Source organism: Sphaeramia orbicularis, chromosome 18, assembly GCF_902148855.1.
Source record: "Sphaeramia orbicularis chromosome 18, fSphaOr1.1, whole genome shotgun sequence".
Lineage (NCBI taxonomy): Eukaryota > Metazoa > Chordata > Actinopteri > Kurtiformes > Apogonidae > Sphaeramia > Sphaeramia orbicularis.
This window is the reverse complement of record NC_043974.1, coordinates 4,353,117-4,375,647: the sequence shown is the minus strand read 5'-3', so window position 1 is coordinate 4,375,647 and position 22,531 is coordinate 4,353,117. Positions and strand designations below refer to the sequence as shown.

At 36.7% G+C, this 22,531-nt stretch overlaps 1 protein-coding gene across 3 annotated transcripts in view; it reads left to right on the top strand.

The window, feature by feature from the left end:
- LOC115438513 (uncharacterized) overlaps positions 1–19,204 on the top strand; it is a 45,561-nt gene extending 26,357 nt beyond the window's left edge. Inside the window, exons 1-5 of one of the 3 annotated variants that reach the window (XM_030162168.1) lie at positions 10,682–10,854; positions 13,833–14,171; positions 14,933–15,019; positions 15,231–15,322; positions 18,442–19,204. In XM_030162168.1, coding sequence (XP_030018028.1) covers positions 10,761–10,854; positions 13,833–14,171; positions 14,933–15,019; positions 15,231–15,322; positions 18,442–18,468 — 639 coding nt within the window. In that variant the 5' untranslated portion in view covers positions 10,682–10,760 and the 3' untranslated portion in view covers positions 18,469–19,204. Of the gene's footprint in view, positions 1–10,681; positions 10,855–10,986; positions 11,113–13,832; positions 14,172–14,932; positions 15,020–15,230; positions 15,323–18,441 lie in introns of those variants that run through there. The other 2 variants (XM_030162170.1, XM_030162169.1) reach the window with 2 other exon arrangements.
- Positions 19,205–22,531: the final 3,327 nt, after the last annotated feature.

The window sequence follows — 22,531 nt, the reverse complement described above, 5'->3', positions numbered from 1 at the left end:
TGATTAATGTTTTTTTTAATATTACAGCTGAATGAAATGGCTTCGACTAGAAGATCTTGCAAAAATAAGCCTGACGTATTCTGCTACATCTGCGGTGAATACACCATTGTACCTAACAGGAATCAAGTCACAAGTTTCATTAAGTGTGCTTACCAATCTTATTTTGGTATTAATTATTATATTTTGTGAGAAGATCAAATGTTTCAAAATCAAATTAGCAAAAAAACCTGACCTGATTGAGAAAAACAGATGTCATTTTTGGATTTAGCGGTGCAAAATGGTCCTAATTCTGTTGAAAAAACCTAGACAACTTGCAAAAAACATTTTTTTGTAACCCAGTGTTATAGTTATAATGGTCATTGCAATTCCTTTCTGTAAATCAAACATGATTTACTGATTTTTCAAAAATAAATATATCAGTATTGTATACATGTAAAATGTGAACGTGTAGTCAGATCTAGCAAATGTGGTGCATGGGCAAATGAAAATTACTATGTGGAATTTCTTCTGACATACAGAAACAAGTTAGGCCAACTCAAAAAATTAGCAGAATTACTGGTATTGACATTTTTGAGTAGAATAAAAGTAAAACACAGTGATGGGACTTTTGGCTCTTTGAAGGGAGCTGCTCAATCAGGAGCCGTTCACTGAAAAGAGTCGTTCAACAGCCTGGCTCTTTTATGTTTTTTGCATTATTTTGAAACACCAGTGTTTTAATGACTAAATAGGCTTCATGTGATGATTGACATTACATTTTAAAGGTGTTTAATTGGCACGGTATTAAATATAATCTTACCATAAAAAAGAATAGTTAGTTCAAATGTGTGGGCTAAATCCATGACATGAGAGGTGACATTAGACAAATGCTGGAATTTGGCAAAAAAAAAAACATCACAGTACATTATGTGGACTAGTCTGTAGGCTAAAAATGAAGAAGAAAATAAAACATTTTCTTATGAAATAACATTTTATTCTCCTCAAAACAAGAACAATAAATGTGTGTAAACATACGGAAAAAATTGCACAAAACACAGCAGTGATTAATCACTGCAATTACAGTACTTAAATACCTAAAAAACTGTAGTGCAAATAAAATACTTCAAGTAACATTGTAAAATCCCTGATATCTCTGATGTAAATATCAAAATGATACCACATCAGGAGTTCTCTCACTTCTACTCTGTATATAAAAATAAGGCACTGTAGAAAAATAAATAATACAAATAAGGTTTTACATCTTTTGAACATTTTACATGTTACATACATACATATATATGTATATATATATATCACTGCTGAGTCTCCAGTGACACTAAATTGGCAGGCAATCGGACACTCCCTCCCTAAAAAAAAATAAAATAAAATAAAAAATGAACGGCTCTTTAAAAAGACTCGGTTTCCATCGTTCATTTCAAAGAGCCGTTCAAAAGATTTGATTCGTTCTTGAACGTCACATCACTAGTAGGTTAATCATATAACTGGAGTTACTATGTGGAATTTCTTCTGACTTACAGAAATAAGTTAAGTCAACTCAAAAAATCATCAGAATTACTGGTATTGACATTTTTGAGTAGAATTAAACTAAAACAATAATTCAGTATAACTAAATGAAGTAGTTTTTACACTATTCAAATGAAAATGAAATTGGTTCAACTTATTTAAGCTTGTAGAGTAAAAAGCAAATCACGTTGTTTGTGCTAAAGTAATAGATTTTACCAAACTAGAGAAGTCGTGTGGCATTTAAGCAATTATGGCCAAGTTGAAATAACTTAAAAAGATTAATGGAAATTGTTACATCAATTTTTTTACGTTTAGCCAGCATATCATTTTTTAGAGTGTAGATTGAATATAATATAATAAACCTTATATAAAAACCAGTGGCGATTTCTCATAGACTGCAAGGGAAGCCTGGCTTCCCCTAAAATTACAAAAATTAAATGGTTAAATATGTTCAGTTGTGTTGACATTTTATTGACTACAAATGTTTTAGAACACGTTCATCGTAAAGATGACTTCGTTCAGAATCAGCTTTATCACAAATCAGCGGACGCGATGTTGTTCACTTCTCATACATTCCCGTTGTGCTGTTTTCTCCTCCATCTCTGCTCAGTGCATTTGTCCGTAGACTGTGGGCGTCTCTGGGCTTCAATGGGACTGAGTGGAACAGTTTTTTTCTTTGCCTCAAAACTGGACGGTAATTGGATAAATGCCACGATGTTGTCCTGCCCCGGACGCCGGGCGTCTCTGGGGGTGAATGGAGCTGTGGGCGGAGCTTGGCCGGGCTGGACGCCAGAATCCCACGTGCTGATTGGAGGATCAGTCGAAAGGCTGAATCCCGTTTGATTGACAGCTGTTTTCAGATCTGCTCCTTCACTGACACAGTTCAGTTTAATACCGTCACACATTCTGCTGTGAAATCAGAGAAACCACTACGAAATTACTCGTTCATTTCTTGCACTGTAAATAAAACACACTCATTGGACTTCCTTGTTTCAATTTAACATAATTTCAGTGTTTTCTTGTTTCAGTTCCATAATTTAATCATTTCTTGTTCGAGTTTAATATGGTTTTGTAGATAGTTAAATCAATCAAACTGTCGGCTAGGTTGGAGTGAAAGGAGAATCTGTAGTTTAAAAAGACTGAAGTCTTACACCTGCAACACACTGGGCCAAGGCAATCTAAGCAGAGAGGACACTGGTCCAGTCCCTGGAAAAGACGCCTACTTGCTACGATAAGATCACTGACCATTTTCTTAAAAAGGAACGGAGGGCCGAATGTATGTTTAAATAACTTGACTTTTTGTTTTGTTTTGTTTTGATGTAAGCCGACAATGAGCTTCCTCTGTCTGAAAGACGAGCAGCCGCCACTGATAAAAACACAGAAAAAAAGAAAGAAGTAGACTAAAAATCTGCAGCCTAAAATAAAAACTGTTCAACAAGCTCTTTTTGAATTCACTTTAGGCCTTTCCTGCCGTTAAACCACATGGATGCAGCAGAGTGATGGACACTATGCTCCGAACCTCCGTCTGTAAATAACCATTCAACTATAAATGTCAAAGCATCTGAGGTAAAGTGTCCAAGTTACATGATGGAGATGTATTCTCTTACATTTTAACTTTAGAACATTTGACTTATTTCATCAGTTAACTGATGAATTAGTTCTTTGTTTGTCATTGGAGCTAAATCTACTAAACTTTAAAGCTTGAGGCTAAAGTAAGTGATAATTCTGTGATTCCAGCTTCATAAATATGTTCTCACAATAACTGACTGTGAGTTCAGTAGTTGAATGGATGGACTATTGTAGCTTTAGTTGATGAAAAGGATTTTCTTCAGCGCTAAGGTAGCCAACAAATTCCCAAAATCCCCTTGTCTATGAACTGGAGTAAACCCGAGTTCACACTTTTTAGCCAATCAGAACAGTTCAAGAATCAGGACCCGTGGTGTGAGCCAATGAGCCAAGGAGGAAGTGAGTCATTTGCTGTTGTACTAGGCAGGCCACATCTACACTCTACATGTTACACTTGGCAAGGAACTCAGGTCTTATTACGCAACAGGTCTATTCCACAGGTCCATTACTCACAGACAAGAAACGCGTCACATTGCTTTGTCTTAATTCACATTTTTCCATGAGTACACCAAGATACAAAGAAAAAGAAAGAAAGAAAAGTTTTTCAATTAACAAATGTACATTTTGATGCCTGCAGCGCTTGTAAAATCTTGAGACAGAGACATGTTTCTCACTGTGTTGTGTGTATTTTGTACTGAAGACAGTAATTGTTGGACTTTTCAAAGTGGACTTGTTCTATTCTTGGTGTTTACCCGACTTGAGTTGCTCAATAGTCTGCAGTGGCTTTTAGTTGCTACTCCTTTATATGATGTCCATACATTTTAAATACAGATACAGATGAACTTATTTGCTAAATAAGTGACAGATGTGGACTATGGACAGGAGAGTCCAGCTCTTACACACTGAAAAAAAATGGGTTGTTGAATTAACATTAAAAAAATGTTGTACATCGGTTGTTCTTAATAAAATCATGTTCACTAAAACAAATTAAGTCATGTTAAATATAACAAATTCTATTCTGTTAAACAAGCATGATTTTGTTATGATAATATGAAGAACATGACTTTTTTTCTACTATTGATAATATTTTTCATGTTAACTTTAATTATTTCATGTCAAATTAACATAACTGATTTGCATACAGCCTTTTTAACTACCTTATTCAAAGCTAAAAGCTTTTTTTGGTTCTATAATGTCTAACAGTCTTAGATTTTCCTCTTTACAACTTCAGGTCATGTCACTGTGTATGTGTTTTTTGTAGATATATGTTTCATACATCATTCTATCTTGGGTAATATAATCAATCACAACAGCCAGAGTAGAAATGAGAAAAATCCCAACTTTTATTCACCCAGTGTTTGGCACTGGCAGAGATTTGCAGGCTGAACAGACATGATGCCTTCCCAGGTGAAGACTCTTGAGATGAGCTATGGTTTAAAACTTTTTTTCCCGTGACAAGCTTTGTTAATAGTTGTAATTGTGTGCTCTCACATTTCACAGGATCAGGGTTGAAATAATATTGAAAAATGGAGAGAAAACAAACAAAACACATTCACGACTCCAAGAAACACCTATACTTCGAGCATTTGCACAATTATGTGCAAAGCAAAGTACACATTTATTTTCAAGGAGCCATAACTCAATAATACCTTCCAGATCAATGAACAGATCTAAGAACTCTAGCCACGGTGACTCCTCTGTCGGTACTACAAGTCCAACAAAAAATGAAACGTCAGTACATTTGTGGGCCTAAATTTTTCTGACTCTACTTCAATATATCAGCTACATTTGGAAAGACATGACCCAGCCCAAACAAACAGTCTTCTGAAAATGTAGAAGACAAGCAGGTTAACTCGTTTTCATCAAGCTGTGTTAACAGTTATAATGTGCTCTCACATTTCACAGGATCAAAGTTGAAATAAAGCAAACAAAATTTAAAAAAAAAAAAAAAGGATCTCTTGTAGCATCTTATTTAGTTTTAAAATAAAATTTAAATAGACACAGAGGAATGTGTCCAACTGTGGTATATAAGAAATGTTTACATTTATTTTCAAGGTGCTATTTGCAAGGTCCAGTCACTTCAAGTGGGTGCTCAAAATGATTGGATGGTGTTTTTTCAGTCCTGTCCGCTCCACAGGTGACTGATTTTTTAAATTTTTGTGTTAGAGCATTTAATTTAATTCAATTAATTAGTTGTAATCGGGGTGTGAAGGGGATTTTAAGGAATATTGTAAAAAATGCTCCAGGAAAACATCTCAGACCCCACCTTTAAGTGACAATAATTTTCCAAAGTCTTCTGAAGCCCATGTCCATATTCATCACAACAGGATGACAGTTTCTTCTGCAATGCTGTCTGAGGGTCAAAGGTCACACAAAAGTTCCTGCCTGTTGTCGTTACATGCAAAGATTTCTTCAAACTCCATGGTTATTTTCACAGTATTGTGTATTAAATGTGGTGAAAGACAGGATTTCTTTGCAATTTTTTCATTGACAAACATTCTCTTTGAAGTGTTGAGTCCTCTTGTAAAAGTTAAACTTCTTCTGGGTTCAGCCCTAATCCTTACATCTGTTACTGATGAACCAGCTCATTATGGAATCTGACAAAACACTGTTAGGTCTGAACTCTATAAAGTCTGGACAAAATGTGTAATATTCTGGAACTGTAAACGTCCATCTCACTTTCTTTGTACATGCAAAAATGTATACATGTGTTGATGTTTACAATATAAAATGTCAGTCAGTGTTTTCCCAAATCTTGTAATGACACCCTCAAACATCTTGTTTGGTCCACAAAATCCCACAGATGGTCAGTCTGATGCCATAGGACTAGAATATACTCAACTTTAAGAAGAATTGGGACTGTGTTCTTGCATAAATATAATACAATCCAATACCACACATAACTAGATAATTAGACAGCCCCTCTCAAACAACAATACTTCAGGCCTGACAAACCCACCGTCCCTGAATGCTACAGAAGAAGTAAGGAGACAACATAAGCCCCTTTTACACAGCACTTCTGTTCCAGGAATAATTCACCTGTATTCTGGAACAACGTCTGTGTAAACAAAATGGTGGGATCTTTTGGTCCCACCTCTGTCACGGCTCTGGAGGTAGAAACAGAGCCCTGATAAAGGTAGAATCATGATTCCGGAACGTTATGTAAAAGGAACACCTCTCATTCCGCAACTAAGGAGTGATGTTTTGATGACGTCTTGCATGTGCAACCCCCGCACCAGGGGGATTTAGAAATGAGCACGGGCCCTGTGCAGTGAACAAACGTATCAATGTGCACTTAAAAGGGTACAAATGCTTGTCTCTGGAGGTGTACTTTTTTGAGAGACATTTCTGTACCCTTTCGAAATGGTCCATTTTTGTACCTTAAGTACTTCACATAGAAAGAAAACTCTCATATAGTTGATAATGCCATGATGTTTAAAGTTTGAACCGGTGGACTAACTGAGAAAAAAATAAAAATAAAAATAAACAGCATAGGCAAGCTACGACATCAAGACATGGAGACGTGAATGAAAACTTGATAAAACAGAGATTATGGCAATAATCAGAGGTTCTAATAAGAGAAATAAATGCTTAGGCCATTATCATTGAGCTAATTGTGCTATTAAATTAAAACACAAATTATTATTAAATATCATATAGAGTAATTACAGTATGATATATAATAAATAATGCGCTAAGCCTGATGTTTGAACTCTAATTCGTCCTGCTGTTCATTTCTCCTAGCCTATAGCCTATTCTCATGGTCTACACACAGTTTTTAATGCTGCAGGGTACCTTATAGTACACATTTGTACTTTACATAACTTTGGACCCTTTTTCATAGTCTAAAGGTGCAATTCTGGCCTCCTAAAGACCAATATTGTACTTTTGAGGGAACATTCTGAAAAAATGTACTTATAGGTACACAAATGTTCTGATCTCGTACCTCTATTTTTGAGAGTGTGACCAGAAAGATGTGGAACTGGGGAGATGCTGAGATCCACGAGCTGTTGTCACTTCAGGTGGAGGACTCTATCCATGCTAACATTTGTGGAACGGTGAAAGACTCTGGAGAGGTAAGCAACACCGCTACGCTTGGGGTATCTCCGACCCACAAGTTATACATCACAACCTCTTTTTTCAAGGTCAAACCAAACTTCACACGTTATTGATCAATGGCATTATTATTTTTAGCTCGAGCTGTAATAACAAGCATATACGCAATGCACTGCGTGAAAAGAGAAAAATTTCCCCAAGAGGTAAAGCATTCTGGAACTCAACTTTCTCTAAAAATTGAGTGGTCAAAAGCATGGACATTACCATATAAATACTGTATTACAAACAAGATTAGAATTATACATCTCAAGAGTTTACATAACGTATATCCCTCCAACGCATTTTGTCTCGATTTTCTAACATGGAAGAAATATATAACTTTTGTCATTCTTGTCCTGAAACTACTCTACACTTACTCTTTCTGTGTGAACACTCTTCTAACTTCTGGTCTAAAACTGAAAAATATATCATATCTAAAAGTAATGAAAATATAACTATAACATATCAAAATGTAATTATGTATTTTGAACATGACATTCGTAATGTAGAATTTGTTGTAAATTTGATCATTTTATTTGGAAAATTTCATATGCACAAAAATAAATATTCCAAAACGCACCCAAATTTTAAGATCTTCCTGATGGAATTTGAAAAATATATTCAATCTTTAGAATTTATCTTTAACAAAAAAAGCACGAGCACCTTGACAATTTATAAAGAATTATTTAAATAGACTGAACTCTGATGCATTTATTTATTTATTTGTGTTAGATATAATGTTTTTTTATATACTATTATTTGTCTATTCTGCCTTGTGTCTTTAAATCTTTGTATTTTTTTCTTAAATTTATTTGTTCAAATGCTTCTTCTTTTTGACATCTTTATGTTTGTTCAAAATGTATATGTTTTGTATACCTGAATATTTTCAATAAAGTTCAGAAAAAAAAAATCAAATTTCACATATCAGATATGGATGGCAGTGGTCTTTTCAGGTTTTTCGGGGTCAGTGGATGGTCATGGGGCCAGGTAGGCAAAGCACACATATGAGATGAGAAGATAGTGATACTGGAAGGTTAGCAGGGAGCAACAGGTGTATAGGTGCAAGGTAACCCTCATGGTCAAAAACCGTGGCTGAAGAGTCACGACAACGTTCAATGTTGGTCTTATTCCCCTTTTCCTCAGTTAATTCTAGTCGTATAAATGTATGTCTGATACAACCGTTATGTTCAATTTTCAGCTGTAGCCCAATAGTTAGCTAGCTTCACTTGTCACTTGAGATTTAACCACTATAATTACAAATGATGGAGTTTCTAAGGTAAGATTCAGATTCAGATGCAGATTTATTAATTGTCATTCAAAAGGAACATCCCAGATGCTGATACAGAACAAAATAGCAAAATGCACAGCACAAAATAAAAACACAGAAAAAAAAAAATCCTAAAAACACCAACTAAAACAACCCATATATATGATAAAAAAAAATTAAAAACTACACAAAAATAAATAAATAAATAAGGTAATAAGTAACAAGTAAGGTAACGTTAGTAGAAATATGGTTATCAGCAGGTTTTATCTGAGTTTTTTTGCTGAACCTGGTGGTGTTCAGTTCAGTTTGTCAGCTGAGGAAATGTACTAATTAGTGTCATTTACTGTGGGTAGAAGTATGGGTCCAGTTTGCCCGTTATTTTATTCTATTTGCAATTTATTAACGTTTCATAATGTCCTGTGATGCCTATAAGTACTTTTGTCCTGTGTTCGTTTCGTAAACCTACTTGCTGTAGTTATGAAGCTACATGGCGAAGTCTATGTCCAGAAGCAGTGAGCTGGTGATTAGAGCGTGTCAAGGTACTCACAAGGGAGGCGTCATTTTCAATAGCAAGCAGCCCAATGTTTGTAAAAGTCAGTCCTCTCAGTGGTCAACCCTACTCAAAAGCATAACTAACACAAACATACATACAGTAGTGCATCAACAGTTGGACATATACTTGTGTGTGGTTTATTTGGATATTTACCTGTAATAACACACTTACTGCTGTCTATCCCATAGAACAGAGGTGGTCAACCTGCGGCTCCAGAGCCTCATGCATCTCTTCATCCTCCTTGTAGTGGCTCCTCCCTTTACTGCATCTCTTCATCCTCCTTGTAGTGGTTCCTCCCTTTTACTGCATCTCTTCATCCTCCTTGTAGTGGTTCCTCCCTTTTACTGCATCTCTTCATCCTCCTTGTAGTGGCTCCTCCCTTTACTGCATCTCTTCATCCTCCTTGTAGTGGCTCCTCCCTTTACTGCGTCTCTTCATCCTCCTTGTAGTGGCTCCTCCCTTTACTGCGTCTCTTCATCCTCCTTGTAGTGGCTCCTCCCTTTACTGCGGTCAAACCAGCCGCTAACGTTTTTCTTGTGCACTACTCATTTGACAGTTACGGGAGATGAGCTGCATCGAGTGAATGTGACTTCCAGACAACAAAAGTAAAGGCTCATTTCTGCTCTACGTTAAAGACGCAGACGCAGAGGGTTCTGTCCATCCTTTGTATATTACTTATATAATTCTGTCTGTTTTCCGGGAGCTTGTGGATGTGAACCCAGACAGAGAATATGGAGCAGTACAACTGGGAAATGTGGAGGAAGTGTTGAGTTTGGAAGAGAATCATTTCCATAAATAGCAATACTTTTCATAGAGTATGAGTACTGTGAACTTTTGGGGTAATCCTACAACAGATTCCCTTCCAAGATACAAAAGTGTGTTTTTTCATCTGAAAAAGGCTTTAAGACTAAATTCAGTGATGAATAAAATTATTTTTTCCAGTAAGTACCTCATGAATTTGGTATATTTGGTATTAGTACTTCATATACTATTAGCACAAATACTATGAAATACTTTTACTGTGTACTTTTGGAGTAATCATACTCAAAAATCCCTTCCAAGCTCCAAAAGTGTTGGTTTTTTCATCTGAAATAGGCTTTAAGACTAAATTCAATGATGAATAAAATTAATTTTTCCTATAAGTACCCAATGAATTTGGTATATTTGGTATTAGTACTTCATATACTATTAGCACAAATACTATAAAATACTTTTACTGTGTACTTTTAGCGTAATCATACTCCAGAATCCTTTCCACGCTGCACTTCTGTTTGTTGTATTCAGTGGTTGTAACAGATAAAATGTAAAAAGAAGATTAAAACTTTTAAAAGTTTATAAGCTCTGTTATTTTTTGCGGCTCCAGACTATTTTTTTAGCGGAAGAGGGTACAAAATGGCTCTGACTGATAATAAAGGTTGCAGACCCCTGCCATAGAAGAACATGACAGCGCGTGGTTTAAAGGGAACTATTAAGGCTTACAGGAGCTGTAGCGGCAACATCAGAGCGTGTCACAACACACTCTCTCTCTCTCTCTCTCTCTCTCTCTCTCTCTCTCTCTCTCTCTCTCTCTCTCTCTCTCTCTCTCTCTCTCTCTGTTATGGCTCTGGTCTCAACATGCGGCTGCCTAGTTGAGCCATATTTGGTCATACTTCCGGTCATACTACCCACCGGAAGCAGAGCTTTGTTAACATCCGGTTTGAGCTTCATCGGAGTTTATACAGTGAAATGTTCATGGCTGTTTTCAAGTCTATTATTTAAAGTGAAATAAACTTAAAAAGAATGTCGCTTTCAACAGCACGTTCATTCCTGTCCGAGGTTTATTATGATGAACAAGAACTTGACGCCAATTCCGCTCTTATGGAGCTGGACAAAGGTATGTTAGCTAGCATGCGAATGAAACAGTTAGCATACGGTTTAGCAGAACATTCTAGAGACTTCTGGAGACGTCGAGAGTACGTCACTACGTCTCTTGATCGTGATTGGTGATGCTGTGGGTTACCTTCCGGACACTTTCATTCATTACTCATACTGTATACAAACCCGATCAGCAACATGTCCAGATGTACTTACCAGTGGGTCCGCTGGACCCTCAAAACCTGTGTGTTAGTTTTCGGCATGAAGCTTGTTGAAGGTAAACACATACACACACTGAAATCTCGACATTAGTTATAGTTCGTTTATTCATAATTTTCTTGACATTTACTTCACCCTATCAAACTTAAAACTCTCATGAAACCGTTTATTTTCAGTCACGTCATAACCGCGGTCAGAGGTCGTAAATTAAAAGTTATCGCGAGCTAATTTTAGTTAAATCAGTACTACTAATGCGTATAAACTTAGAAATACTTTTGTGTCACAGAATTATGCTACTGAGGCGTGTCTGTATTTACATTAACAAGTTAACTCCTTGCGTCGATTTTAATGGCAATGTTCTAACTTCGCAAAACCTATTTAAACTAGTCATTCACACTGGTGTATGGATGTGTATGAACGTCTTTTGTGGTGGTTAAAGGGGCGGTTTAGCGCGGATTCGCGCGGTTGCCTCACTCTGTTCCAGGGCAGCCATTGGATACAGGTGCAGTTTACCACCACCAGTGTCTGAATGTGACAGGGTGTCCATGGGTGTATAAGAACTTTGTCTGCAGTTTATTGGATTATACCACAGGTGTCAAACATACGACACCTGTGGGTCCAATCCAGCCCCTAGGATGAATTTTTGAAATGCAAAAATTATACTTAAGGTATTAACAATCAAGAATGTCTAAATCATTTTAGTTCAGGCTCCACATACTGACCAATTTGATTTCAAGTGGATAATATCAGTAAAATGCTCTCATAATAACCTCTAAATAATGGAAACCCCAAATGTTTATGTTTCAGTGTAAAAAAAGATTCAAGATTCATAGCGTTTATTATCATGTGGACAGTAAAGAAAAAGGTTTCCCTATACAATGAAAACCTTACTTTGCCATCCACATGTCACAAGCGTTTAAGATATGTATAAAAGTATAAAAAAAATTTTGAATAGAACATTTTAACTAGAAAATTACACAACCAAAACAAAGTGGCATTTATAACAAATGGCATGCAGGAGAAGAAGAAAAATATATGTACATAATGTGCAACATCTGGTAATTGTGCAAACTGTCAGAGGTAATTGGCATACAGCATGTGCAAAACTGTCTGAGATAAGTGAGATGTTAATGTGCAAAATTGTCAGAGATAAACACTGAGTATGATATATGATAAACAGTATGATATAAAATAGAATAGAACAGAATACAATAGAATAGAATGTCATTACTGTCATTGTACAGGTTCAACAAAATCAAATAAATTATATAAAAGAGTATAAAAACTGAAAATATAAAAGAAAAACTCTGGACGGCATAAATATATTTTTAAAAAAAGTGCATAAAGTGTCAGAGAGAATCACTATTGTGTAAATAAATGTGTATAAGGTGCATCAACAGTATCACAGTTGAAAGTGTAAACACTGTTAATAGTCAGTATGGCTAGTTGTAGACTCCTATCAGCTGTTAAGGAGCCTGATTGCTCCTTAAAATTACATGCAAATGTTTGCATTTAAAAACTATCCTTTCACAAAATGTGAATAATCTGAACAAATATGAACAACCTGAAATGTCTTAAATGATGTAAGTGTAATTTTACTAATATTCTGCCTGTTATTAAATTTTTTGTGTATTTGTAGATCCACTGTGATCTGTAAGTTATAATATATACATGTGTAAAGAGGAAAAATATTGTCAAAAAGGCACTCATTTTTCTTACAACATGTCAAGTTGTTCATATTATTCAGATTTTTATGGAAACTTTGTAGATGTGTACATTTTCATAATATAAATTTGCTTTTTTCATTGCTGTTATTTTACTGGCCCAGCCCATTTGACATCATATTCGGCTGAAAGTGGCCCCTAAATGAAAATGTTTGACACCCCCGGATTATACAACACTCATGATGGTCGCCTTAATGACTAGCACCATCTACTACCACGAAATCTAAAGGTAGAACCTTCAAAACAATGGTAGTAGTTAAATGGATTAAATGTATGTCCACTGTCAAAACATGACGGAGTAAAATTAGGTGGAGCAACAAAATGAATCTTCAGAGACAAAAAATTAAGATAATTATTGTCATGTAGAGTTATATGATGATGATCCTAGCCACTAATCTTCAAGGAAAATTCTCTCCTTAGAAAAAGAAAACAACATACAGCCATAAGCTTACTGTAGATTTGACTGACAGTACTCCTTTAACCACGGTTACCACAGGGTCTCAAAAAGTCTTAAAAGCCTTGAATTTACAAATCTGCATTTAATGCCTAAAAAAAATCTTTAAAAGGTATTACATTTGATATGGTTGGTCTTAAATTATGCTGCCATAAATTAGTTCACTGTATTGTGTGTAAATGTGTTTGGGAAGTGTCCAAGTTGCAAAAATTGACCTCAATGTTTGGTTGTACCCCAACCCTAAAATCAGAGGTTTTGTGGACTCTAAATACTGCAACTAAACACATGTCCTACAGTACCAATGATAGAATTGCTGAGCTGTTTAAACGCTTGTTCCCTGATTTAGATATAGCTAGCGCGCTTACATGCAGTGCTGACAAAACAGCTTGCATAGCTACATTTGGATTAGCAGTGTACATCAAGACAGAGCTTGTTTTGAAAATGAACCGCAGGCCTTTTGTTTGTATGTTTGGCTGTGGGCATTAAAATTTTTTCTAAGTAGTCTTAAAAGGGTCTTAAAAAGTCTTAAATTGAACTTGTAGAAACCTGTAGGAACCCTGTTTAACTTCCCATGAGGTTCTGAATATGTCTGTTTTCCAGGTCAGAGCCATCAGCCAATTGTTGCTGCTCCAGGGGATGATGTCCTCCTGCCATGCCCCCTGCAGTATAAACCTGGCACTCACAGTTACACTTTGGAGTGGACCAAGATCATCTCACCTCAGAATCGCTCGATTGTGTACCTTTACCGGCACAGCAATGAGGTGCCAATCACAGACTTGTTGTATATCGGGAGAACGAAGATGTTCCCAGAGGGTCTGAAAGAAGGGAACTGCAGTCTTCTGATCAGGAATGTGACATCTGCACACCAGGGACTATACAGATTTTTCATCCCGAAGTTACGCAGTACCCCAAACTCAGCAGTTCTTGAGCTGGTTGTTGGTGAGTGTTTGTTTACGTGTTATTATGCAACAACTAAAAGTGGTTTCTAAAGTTATGTTTTACACTGTACTTCTGTTAACCTATTTGATGTGGAAACTGTCTAGAAAGCATGCAGGTTAACCCTTGCCAATAGGGGTGTAACGGGACAGAAAAATTCTGGTTCGGTACATTTTCGGTACAGAGGTCTTCGGTTCGATACATTTTCAGTACAGTGAAGGAGACTAATTTCATTTTTTAAAAACTTAACTGGTAACCGATCTTTACAAAACAATGCTGGCACACTGCTCCAGTTTAGTTGACTTGTCTCTCTCCACTGACATAACTGACAGGGAATCTGAAATGCTCCCAGATCGGAGACCTTAAAGAAGACGGAGGGTCTTCCAACTGTGGCTTTGTATCTGTGACACTGCTCTGAGCTGGCTCACCGTCAGCGTGTGGATGGTGCATGGACCGCTTAGAGGTCCATCTAGGATATCGAATACTGCACATGGGTTCCACTTGTTCCACCCTGTTCATACTGTATGTGTTCTGCTTCAAGATTTATGTGGAAACTTAAGGCACGAGTTTGCGTTCTTCACATAGGCTACATGTATTTGTTCGGTACACCTCTGTATTGTATTGAAGGCCCCGAACTGAAACGATTCGGTACTAACGAGTGCACCGTTACACCCCTGGTTGTCAACTGTCCATATATTGCTCTATGAGGAAAGAAGTTCAATTGTTTAACTGTATTAAAAATGACCATGAAACTGTTTTCCCAGATACAACCCATCATAAAACCACAGTGACTCCACAGCATGTGCAAAATCTCCAAACTTCAGATCCACCCAGAGACACAGGTGCCAAAGGTAAAAATAAAATAATCCAACACTGTCAGAATCCAAGTTTCTATGTTTACGGCAGATTGTTTTTGTTCTTGTATCTGTCAGATTGTTCAGTGCTGAACTAATATGGTGGACGTTTTAGAAACCAAGTCATGCTATTGTGTTTGGTTTATTCCTATTGCTATAGCCTCAATGCCTGAATTATTTTATTAATTTACGGAATTTTTTTTTTCAGGACATAACTACCATTTGGGTTTTGTGTTTGTGCCTTTCTTTGTGATCCTGCTTTTTGGCATTGGATACATCCGTAAAAAGAGGGAAAAAAAGGTGAGTGATAAATCACATACAACTAGAAAAGCACTCAGAGAGAGACCTCCACCAAGGCAGATCATCATTATTTATTTTTATTCATTTAATTTTATTTTATTCATTTAATTTTATTCCTTTCTCTTCTTCTCACTTATTTTCAGTTAATTAATGATTATCTTTTGTCATACCCCATAGCCCACATCACAACATTCACACCACATACACTTCCCACACACAAAACATTTACCCAACCATGACAGGACATGGATCTGTACTACCTGGTCAGTCAGACATTCTGTTTCTTTTGTACATTACAGGCTATAGCCTATATCCTAATCCCCAACCCCCTCCCTCCCCACACATTATGATGACTTAATGTAAATATTGTATATTATTGTACATAAGTGTCCGCCTCATCTCCATGGGGGGCGGAGCCTTCAGCCACTCTGCTCCCCAGTTTTGGAACTCCCAGATATGTGTATATATATATATATATATATATATATATATATATAGATAGATAGATAGATAGATAGATAGATAGATAGATAGATATATAGATAGATATATATATAGATATATATAATTTCTCATACCTGCTAAATTTTTCATCCACAAATGTAAGTTCTGTAATGCAAAACCAAATATTATTTATTTCTTGAAAGATGTTAAACTTTATTTAAAGCTGTTAGATAAATCTGGAACCAACAAGGCTACAAAAACCATCAGTATTTGCTCTGATTTGGACATTGTATTGTCGTATATTCTCCCTGGCAAACTTATGTTATTTTCTTGTTGTATACATTGTTTGTATACTCTACTTCATTCAATAAAGATTTAATGAAAAAATAAATAAAACTTCTGTGGGCCCATCATGTGATACCACCACAGATTTGAGTTAGGGAGCAGTGGCTTGCATTGCGGGCTGCTAACGAAAATGACATGCTGACTTCTGTCACCATTTGTAGTTTTACCCAAAAATTGAAATTGAAAATTGAGTTTTTAGAGGAAAAAATCGGGATATTATTTTTTGCCGAAAAATAAAACAATCCTAATCTCACTACTTCTTTCTAGCTAAATGTCACCATGTGCTATTTTTTACTGGATTGGGTTGATCTTTATACTGAATCTCAGTTCTATGTTCAGTCAAAGGTTTTAGCCTACACCATGTCACCGAACCCTGTCAGCATTAATTGACTAATATCACCAATCACATGTAGAGAAACAACTGTAGTAAGTGGTGACTCAGTCCTGTCTGTAACGTGGGGTGGATGTAGGTGGAGCAGGTCAGTGGCAGGTGGGTAACTACCTGGGTAGGGTTAGCTTAAAGAGACAGACGGTAGTTGGTTTCTACACAGACACTTGGACATGTGTAGAACAGCACTGCACTAAGGTGAACTCTGAACACGCACACACCACCATGTGGTGCTGTATGGTAGCACACATCCACCAGAGCCTGTACCAGCCAATCTCCAAACCTCTTTTAGTTTAATCCAGTATTTCTCAAACTGCAGGGCAGGCCCCCTAGGGGAGGTGTGAGGGCTTGCCAGGGGGGCATTGGATCAGTCCTGGGTGTTTTTTTTTGTTCTTCAGGTTAGAACATGTATCAGGTGGAACTAATGTTTTAGCGTCAGAGCACTCTGGATTCATTTTAGGGATGTACACCAAACTACTGCCATGGTGATCTGTCACTAGACTAGACAAAGAGTTCAGGTTTGGAGAATGAACAAGGACTGGACTGGAAAAGACACATGGGACTGTTTTAGACCAGTTTGCACAGTTTGGACTTGAATGTTCTGAGATGTGCAATAGAAACGGGCTCATTGACCCACTGATACTGTTAAAATATTAATTTTGTTGCCAAAATTTGTTTGTTGTTTGAAAAAAAGTAACTTTATTGTCATAGTTGTAAGATAATTTCACATTTCTTATATTTATTTGTAAAAATATTGTCTCAGGGAGCAGTCTAGTTGAGTTTATGTTTATTATTTAAGTAAAAATCTAAGTTATTTTTAATTTGAACAAAGAATTATTCAAGGAAAATCAAAAAGTAATGTTACAATATTGATATTTCTTTCAATAAATAATTGCACCACTGTTACAATGTTGTTGGGGTTGAGGGGGACCTGGAGCTTTTTCGTCCTCCAAAGAGGGGCCCGACAGAAAAAGACTGAGAACCGCTGGTCTAACCCATAAAGACCCAAACATCCACCTTTAACCTAAACCATCTACTGATCTAAACTGTTTAGTACCTGTTGATCCACTAATTCTGTCAATCCATGTTAATAACTGGAGTAAAATACAGTTCTTCATCTTTTCATGGTCATCAGACATGACTGTATTTGGACGTTCAGAGGCTCCATAGTTACCGTGGAAACACCATCATCTTCTACAACATCGATTCACCAGTAAAACCCATGGAGTTGGATCAGTGACAGTGGATGGAGATACTCGTTTATATGATCAGTTATTGATATTTTGCTGAAAAACTCATGTTTTGTTTTTTGTTTTTTTCAGATTTCTAATAACCCTCAACTTTAATCTGAGCTTTTATGAACATCTACATGATCAGTGAATTAAATACAGGAAAATACCGTATTTTCACTTAAAAAAAAAAAGCAAAACACAGAAGATAATAGTATAAAAAAATGGTGATTAATCCCTTCAGAAACATTAAATGGAGAGAGAAAATCATTTGGTAAGGACCACAGAAGTGTCACTTGGTCTTTAAGGGTTAATCAGTCGACGTCTATAACAACCACCTCAGCTCACACCTTCCAGAGGAAACATTATTTTGTCTGTCTCTGTGCAACGGGTGCTCTGGAATTCAACTTATCTGATGTACAGAGACAGAATTGAAAAGGGATTGGGGGAAAAAGGGAGTGAAACCACAGGAGTTCCTGGTACTTCTGAAAATTTCAGTCCGTTTAGTTTAGCATGACCCAAGTTAGTCATAACATGAGCGCCTTTAGTGTGACCTCCTTGTGCTTTTGAATAGGTTGTCTCATTTCACAGGGATATATTTCAACCCCTACAAGGCAATTGTAAGGGGTAGGGCTAAGGGTAAGGGGGAGGGGCCAAAGGGTGAATTAGGAATGGGCCAATAATCCCTGAATTCTGCCATCTTCTGTCCACAGCGCACTGTTCGTTTGCTGGTGGTCTAATGGTGGACTACTACTTCAGCTGGTTTTAGGAGAAGAAACTATGCGTGGACCTGAACTGTTCCTGTCATCAGAGGGTTTATGGATGGAATGCTTGGACTCTTTGTGTCCAGTAGACCTCACTCATGAATCATGTGTACACACAGATTTGATCTTCAGCATTTTTGGTTTGATGTTGAACCAAGATCATTAATATATTTATATAAAATGTATTTAATTCCTATTTATTATTTTCATGGATGTGTTTACTGACAGAAGTGAAATAAATCATGTTTATTTATGTAAGAGACGAAGCAGGACTCTTTATGACTGAACCTTTCAGAGACGTTCATGTTCACCACCCTCATACTTTGGGGAGTGTTTCAGACACAGTTTTGCTGTAAGTGTAGTTTGTTTTTACTACGTGCATTAAAACCTCAGCATCATCTGTCTGTTTTATTATACCCCCGCCCTCCCTCCATCTGTTCATCTGAGATTTATGACCAACTGATTTCTTAGACCCTGTTCACCCGATTGTCTTCAAAATTCATGCACGTGCCTTTCTCTCAATTTTTGCCTTTTTAAAAAAATGTATTTATTCATTTATTTTTACAAATTTTTCAAAAGTTTTTGAAAAGATTGTAAGTTAAGACTCAAAATTAATCCCTGGGTAGACAGGGTATCAGGGAAGGAGGGGTGATGGGGTTGGGGTATTGGTAAGCTCTGCTTGCTTTTTTTTACTTTTTATAAAGACATTTTGACCATGGTCATTGTAAATACTGTTTTCTAAATAAAAAGTCTTTCAAACAGTTATTGTTTTGGCTTGTTTTCTTGTGTATCTTTGGACCATGAAATGATGCTTCAGCCACAGTGACTTGATTTTAAACAGGAAACTTCAGGTTTGCTGATTTTGTGAGTTGTGTAAAAATGCTGAGTTAACGTTCTATTAATTATTGTATCTCTTTAATGTACTAAGGTTTGTTTTGGCAGAAGTTTTACTGTGTAGAACATGAAGACATACTGTATCTTTTAAATTAGGGGCTCACATACATTTTCTGATAAACCTGCCAATTCCATAATTGAATGAAAACAGGTGAGCAAAGCTGCATTAAAATTTCCATCAGAATTTTAGACAACACCTTTTTCATTAGCATATTTAAAATGTTATCCTTTATTATAATGAAATATAAATATTATACTTTATTTTTTCATTATGAATATATCTGTAGATTAACTAAAACTGTTTGCTTTGTGATTGGGTAGTTTACTCATATTGTCCTTGTGTAAAGGGATTAAATTAAAGCCAGTCCACTGGGGTCTCCTGCACCTCAGTTATATTTGAGTGACTGGACTTTGGTTTAGGACAAAACAAAAACCATGGATTCAGTCACATGTGACAACTATTCAAAACACTGTTGTACAAGTCAAATGCTTCCAGAATAAAAGTAGTGACATTTTACCACATGTGAGTCACTGATTAAGAAAAATCAAGTCATAAATGGTGATTGGCTGAAGTTTATAAGATACAGTTTGGGTCAAAATGTGAAATTCAAGAATTAATGATGGAATGGGTTTAACTCCAGAGGAATATTAGTGTCAGATTTACTGGATCTACTTCAAAACACTGTCTGCACATGACAATACATTCACTGCACAGGTTCTATCAGTGGAACATTTATAAATCCATTGTATAAATGAACATAAACCAATATATATGTGGAAGAACAGTTTATCATATACCTTTAAAAACAAAAGCCAACCAGCACTTTGGTCTTTTGTTTTTGAATAAATCTCATTAAAATACGTCACATTTAGCACATTTAACCTCTGAGGCAGATCATTTCTGAAAAATTGTAGACCAGTAATAATCTGTTCATGCAGTTCTCTCAGTTCCAGGCAGTTCACTGAGACCTTAACATACACAGCTGTAGTATGAGTTTGAAATATTCAAAATCATCTTCACATGATTCTGTGTGGTTGAAATCACACTGACACTAATGGTTTTTAGGACTGTTGGATCAGAAGAAAGGGAAACTTTGTATTGACATGACTAGCGGTATTGTACCCGTGGTGCCATTGTACGATAGCATGATAAGTAGAAGTTGTGTGCCACCACTATCCATGTGTAAACTACCATTTAATCATGCATTGTGCAGGTAATAATTTGAGCCAACATGTGAGGCATGAAGGGAAGAGCATGTATGTTTGGTCTGTCAAGCATGATTATATTCATCCAGCGGTAGTGAACTGCAGCCTTCACAGTGTAGCATGGTCTGCTAGCAGTAGAAATGTCATGAACGGCAGCAGAACCACTTCCAAAAATGGAGTATGGCGGCAGGGATGAAGAATTCAAAGTAGAGAGAGGCTAAAATCACCCAGAATACCTGACAACATTTGAATATGGACATAAAATTGTGCCTAGTAGATAGTCAGGTAATGTTTCTAATCATTTGGTGAGTTTGGCGGCAATCGGGCCTGTGAAGGCTGAGGAAAATCTGTATAAACGCCCTCCTGTGATGGAACATCGATGTGACACAGAACGTGTATTATATAGTAGAATTCTGATTCCACTTACAACATTCTCCATGTGGCACATCCTTAGAGGTTTCCATTAAAAAAACAACATAAAAATGCATTGAACTGACATGAAAGAAAAAGAAAAAGAAGAAAGAAAGAAAGAAAGAAAGAAAGAAAGAAAGAAAGAAAGAAAGAAAGAAAGAAAGAGGAAGTAAATAGGCTCAAAAAAGTGTGGCATACAACTTCAACACTCCTACCAGATGTTGAAAACAAGAAACTAGTGACCCACTCAGGGTGGGAGAAGGGAACTCCACAGATCTGCCAAAAGGCCTTGACCCCTGCAAGTGTCAGGACTAATGGCACTGATCAGCTGTACCATTCTGACCACTGACAGGCAAAGTGGTTTTAACCCTTTGATGCATGAATTATATGAACCTTAGTCAAGATTTTTTTCCCCGAGTGTTTTTCTTCCTCTTTAGGCATGAAAAAAAAAAACAATGTGATTGAATTTTTTTAATGAACCTGTTTTTTTGTTTTTTTTTATAGAGTTACAAAAATGTCCACTCGGCAGGACCATGCATTTAATTTTTCACCAAGTGATATACTGTGTTAAACTATGAACTAATTTTTTTAATGCAGGTAATCTGATGTTTTCTCACATTTTATCATACTCTAATACTAGTTATTACTCATTTCATGGAGATAACATGAAAAAAACTTTTTAAGAAAACTGTTTATTACTGTCTAATAAATAGAAACTGATTTACTCACAAACATGTTAGTGCAGATCAGGTTTATCAAGAACAGCAAAGTTACAGTAATGGTATGAATGTCAGTGTATGAGGTGATGCACAAGCGTCCACTGTGTTGGCTGATATGGAACTAAAACAACTAAACCCATGAATATACAAGAGATCAGCTGGAGAAGAACTGTCCACTGGAGTGACCGCGATGCATGAAAGGGTTAATTTTGATGACCTCATTCAGTGGGTGGGGTTTATACAGTGTCAAGTGAACATTTAGCCCTCGAAGTTGGAAGGATCTGAGTGACAATGACAAGGGAGAAGTTGTGATGTCCAAATCACTGAGTCAGAGCATCTCCAGATCTTATTGTTCATTCTCAGAGCAAGGTGGATAGAACCTACCAAAAGTGCAAGAGCAGCATCCGGATCTCAACCAGTCGATCATCTATGGGAGCAGAACATTATTACCATCTGTCTAATATTATCAAGGTCCCTTTCTTCCACAAAAACAGCTCTGACCCGAGGCCTGGACTCCACCAGACCTCTGAAGGTGTGTGTGGTATCTGGACCAAGACGTTAGCAGCAGATCCCTGAAGTCCTGGAAGTAGAGAGCTGGGTGGGAGAGCATGGGTCTGATTTATTTGTCCAACACCTCCCACAGAGGATCAATAGTTCTGACATAACCAGTGCAGACCAGGAAACCCAACAAGACCTGCAGTGGTGGAGATGCTCCGAGTCTGGCCCAGTCATCATCATTACAATGTGGACCTGGTCTAAGTCACACAGTTCCTCATGTCGCTCATTTTGCTGCTTCCAACACATCAGCT